The sequence below is a fragment of the Saccopteryx leptura genome, chromosome 1 (genome assembly GCF_036850995.1).
Source record: "Saccopteryx leptura isolate mSacLep1 chromosome 1, mSacLep1_pri_phased_curated, whole genome shotgun sequence".
Classification (NCBI taxonomy): Eukaryota; Metazoa; Chordata; class Mammalia; order Chiroptera; family Emballonuridae; genus Saccopteryx; species Saccopteryx leptura.
In genome coordinates, this window is record NC_089503.1 from 29,456,574 (window position 1) to 29,461,464 (window position 4,891).

Consider the following 4,891-nt stretch of genomic DNA (forward strand, 5'->3'; position numbering starts at 1 on the left):
CCTTCGGCTTCCCGTTCTGGCCCCGCCTTGGCGCGCGGGTGGGGCCGGTTTGATCTCGGTTGTAGACCCAGCTATTTCTGTATTAAGGGGGAGGGGGGTATTTTCAGTGCTCAGTACTTACCTGAGCGCCCTCGGTGCGTCCGGGACTTTTCGCTTTGGGTTGCACTAGGCTAGGGAAATGTCTTGTGATTACCGTGAGTCAACTGTTCTCAACGGGTGATCCGGAAACGAGAACAAAATATGTACTGGGGAAGAAAAAAAAAAATGTATTGGAGAAAAGTCACTTTATTAATAATATTAAATGGGAAGTGACGTTGAAATTATTCGGTGACACTGATTCTCGAATTGTGTTCCCCAAATCTGGAACGTCTCCAAGATCTTTAGAAGGCATTTCCGAAATCAAAACTATAGCCATTATGAGGATGACTTGATTTGCAGTTTTCATGTTCTTTTTTATTTGTAAAATCAAACCTAATATTTAGCAAAACTTAACAAATACATGTTTAGATATGGTTTATCTCCAAACTACGTGTTTGTTTTTGTTTTTAACAAACATGCTAATTTGGCATGGCAAACATCTTTCTCTCTAGCTCTTTCTGGGAAATTTTTTTTTCATAACACAAACAATGATTTCTATATTGTCCAAAAACTATTTCCATTTTTACTCTCCAGTGTTACTAATATTAATATTTATTGAGAGGAAAGAAAAATTGCAATGCTTGATCTTTGGCTTTCACACTTGCTTCAGCAGTATAATTAAAAGCTTGTCAGTGTTTTTAAGATAAACACTTCGAAGGAAATTTGATGTCCTGTTTTTTGCTCTGCAAAGGAGTCACTATATCGAGTTCCTGCTGGCAGAATATTACTTACAGCTTATTCATTAGCTTTCCTTTCTATAGCCCAACACATGCTCTCCCCATCCACTGAGTGAAAGCACAGAAAAAAAAGCAATTTCTCCCCTCCCCCCCACTCCCAAGCATCATGCAAGGCAAGACAACATCACAAGTCACATCTGAATTTACTTTGATTATATTTTGTTTTTTATGCTTAAAATTATTTTTGTTGTAATACTCACTGGGTTATCTAAAATCAATGTTGTTGATTTTAAATTGTAAAGCCAGATGTTTAGAGGCATTTAACAAAATTCATGAACAATGTCTGAAAGGAGACAATTACCTCCAACATATTCTTTTGCACAAGTAAAAGAATTTTAGGTATCAGTAGTTTAGTTAAAACAAAAATATTTTAGGTGGCCCATATAACTTACATCTTTATATTGAAAACAGGTAATGATTCTTTTGACAGTAGTCTATGAACAAATTTTTAAAAATATATCCTTTAGTGTAGAGTGAGTATCTGGGGAGCATTTTAAACATGCTTTTGGCAGATGAGCCTACTTTCCAGAAAATTTTTATATGAAATTTCCTGATTAAAAAATATATAAAGTCATAGATTTAAGTTGAGAGAATATATGTGAGTAAGGTCATTGTATTATCTATGGTCTGATATACAATGTAACATGTACAAAAGAACCTAAAGAGACAACTATTTCAGCCTGACCAAGCAGTGGCGCAGTAGATAGAGCATCAAACTGGGATCTGGAGGACCCATGTTCGAGACCCCGAGGTCGCCAGGGTAAGTGCGGGCTCATATGGTTTGAGCAAGGCTCACCAGCTTGAGCCCAAGGTTGCTGTCTCTAGCAAGGGGTCAGTCACCCGGTCTGCTGTAGCCCCCCGGTCAAGGCACATATGAGAAATCAATCAATTAACAACAAAGGAGCAGCAACGAAGAATTGATGTTTCTCATCTCTCTCCCTTCCCATCTGTCTGACTCTCTGTCTCTGCCACAAAAAAAAAAAAAAGACATCTTTTTTCAAATTTCAGGCAAGATTTAAGGGGCATAGAGAAAGGAGACCTTTTTTAGGTCAGATTGTAAATGAAGACATAGTATTGTAAAACGAAGACATAGTATTCACCTAAAACAGTAAGTTGTAAGCAACATATGCATATGCGATGCCAATACACAGAATGCAAACAAGATCAATTAGAAAGTGGACTGTGATAGCCACACATTTTGGAGAAAGATTCCCAAGCCAGGCAAATGTGGATTGGGACATAGGCAGTATACACCACCATAGCAAAAATGGTTAGTAAGATAGTACTGAACACAGATCGCTTCCAGGGCTCCAGGACGGCCCAGCAGCTAATGATTTGGTGTTGGTAGTAGAACCAGGAGAAATAGTCCTTCACAGCCGTGAAATTCATCAGTGGCTCCTTCAGGCAGCAAGTCCGTTCTGCCTAGGAGGATCCAGGTTTGGATTCCTGTCCTTGCTCCTCCACAGAATGATCCTGGGTTACTTCTCTTTTGCGAGTTGCTGTTTCTTCATCTCCAGGTTGGGTGTACCTTCTTGTAGCCTAGGTGAGCTCCTACGCTTTGGCGCCTCTCCAGATGCTGTGAACTTCCACTGCACTGGGCTCCTCAGAGCTTCCCAACGCTGGGTGTTAGGCTTCGCCACCTGCACTATTGCCAAAACTCCTATTCTGCCAGACTGATTCCAGTCATTAATTATTGACAAGAGAAAAGCACTCCCATGCAACTTAGGTCCAACCGGTACTGCTCTTAGCCACTCCTTCCAGTTCATTGTCATTCTCTCATGAATGTACAGTGGAAATTTCCAGAGGCCATTTGACATATAATGATGTCATCACTCTGCTAACTAATAGAATGCCTCCAGGTATATTCTTTTCTTTTCTTTTTTTTTTTTTTTTTCATTTTTCTGAAGCTGGAAACAGGGAGAGACAGTCAGACAGACTCCTGCATGCGCCCGACCGGGATCCACCCGGCACGCCCACCATGGGGCGACACTCTGCCCACCAGAGGGCGATGCTCTGCCCATCCTGGGCGTCGCCATGTTGTGACCAGAGCCACTGTAGCGCCTGAGGCAGAGGCCACAGAGCCATCCCCAGCATCCGGGCCATTTTTGCTCCAATGGAGCCCTGGCTGCGGGAGGGGAAGAGAGAGACAGAGAGGAAGGCGCGGCGGAGGGGTGGAGAAGCAAATGGGCGCTTCTCCTGTGTGCCCTGGCCGGGAATTGAACCCGGGTCCTCCGCACGCTAGGCCGACGCTCTACCGCTGAGCCAACTGGCCAGGGCTTTTTTTTTTTTTTTACTTATTATTTTTTACAGAGACAGAGAGTGAATCAGAGAGAGGGATAGACAGGGACAGACAGACAGGAATGGAGAGAGATGAGAAGCATCAATCATTAGTTTTTCATTGCACATTGCAACACCTTAGTTGTTCATTGATTGCTTTCTCATATGTGCCTTGACCGGGGGCCTTCAGCAGACCGAGTAACCCCTTGCTGGAACCAGCGACCTTGGGTTCAAGCTGGTGGGTTTTTGCTCAAACCAGATGAGCCCGCACTCAAGCTGGTGACCTGGGGTCTCAAACCTGGGTCTTTCGCATCCCAGTCCGACGCTCTATCCACTGTGCCACCGCCTGGTCAGGCTATTCTTTTTTTTTTTTAAGATTTTATTTATTGATTTTACAGAGAGGGGTGTGGGGAGTGAGAAGTATCAACTCATAGTTGTTTTACTTTAGCTGTTTATTGCTTGTTTGTCCTATGTGCCTTGACTGGGCAAGCCCTGGGTTTTGAACCGTTGATCTCAGCATTCCAGGTTGAGGTTCTACCCACTGCACCGCCACAGGTCAGGCTGCATGTGTATTCTTGTGTTTTCTAGTATTTTCTATGGTAGTTGATTTAAGGATCAATATGTATATTTTTATAAATTATAGAAATTTATAAAGATTAATAAAATGTTTCTTCTTGGTATTTCTGTAATTTCATTAGCTATCTTTGGTCATACCTGTCAGGATAGCTATAACCTCATTATTCTCAAATAAATGGTTATCTTGAAATCTGGAACTTTTCTTCGAATCTATACAGAAACACAATAAAAAGTAAGTATACGTCATTGCCTTGATTTGAAATAACATTTTGGTAATTTCTCAGTTTTAATATGCAATAGAAATACCATTAGATGTCATTCACATAAATGAAAGCTCTTTGCGAACTTTGATAATGTTAAAGAGTGTAAAAAGTTCCTGTGATGCAAGAGTTTGAGAACTGCTGCCTTAAGTCATGAGGCAGCAGATAGACAGAGGATCTCTGGTGGGTTGATGTTCTCATACTTCCTTGTCCAAATAACATGCCTAGTAATTCTTTGGATCATCATTTAAGGTTTCATGCTTTTGCCAAAGTGGCCTGGCACTTGTTTGAAACCAAAAAACACAATCCCCCCTTCTAATCTTTGATTAATTCAATTTTGACCAAATTTTTTTTTCCTCCCCACAAAGGTTGTTATTGTCTATTTTGTCCTAATTATTTAAAATCAACTGTATTCTTCTTTATTCTTCCTCAGAAATTTTGTTTTCACTGATTCCTTCTAGATCAGGGGTCTCAAACTTGTGGCCCGCGGGCCGCATGCGGCCCGCCGAACAATTTTGTGCGGCCCACAGACTAATCCACAAAGTTCAAAATATTTTGGATAAAATTAAGTAAGCCTAGGGGCCTACTTGTATTTTTCATTTCTCTAGCATCCTAGCTAGATATTAGCTTAGTTAACAGCAGTTGTGATGCGAACTACAGTTTCTGGTCGTTTTGTGACACTGAGTAAACTGCATGTACGATTGTGCTTGTTGTACTGATTTTTTTTTTGTTTTCAACTGCAGTGAGAAAAGTGTTGCGTAACAGTTGCCTTTTGTAGACCTAGTGCGGCCCGCCAAACGGCTGTGATCTTGCTCTGCGGCCCACATGCTGAGTTGAGTTTGAGACCCCTGTTCTAGACGATGCTTTGCCCCTCTGCCCCCCAGTCTTTTCATCCTCAATTTT

The 4,891-nt window shown here is 41.6% G+C and overlaps 1 protein-coding gene across 1 annotated transcript; it reads right to left on the reverse strand.

Moving 5' to 3' along the window:
• Nucleotides 1–2,039: 2,039 nt before the first annotated feature.
• Nucleotides 2,040–2,264, reverse strand: LOC136388725 (serine palmitoyltransferase small subunit B-like). The gene has a single exon (XM_066360537.1). The coding sequence runs from the start codon at nucleotides 2,262–2,264 to the stop codon at nucleotides 2,040–2,042; it is 225 nt and encodes a 74-aa protein (XP_066216634.1).
• Nucleotides 2,265–4,891: the final 2,627 nt, after the last annotated feature.

Excerpts from the sequence above, each read along its gene's own strand:
- LOC136388725 (XM_066360537.1), bottom strand. The coding sequence starts at position 2,264 with ATGAATTTCACGGCTGTGAAGGACTATTTCTCCTGGTTCTACTACCAA.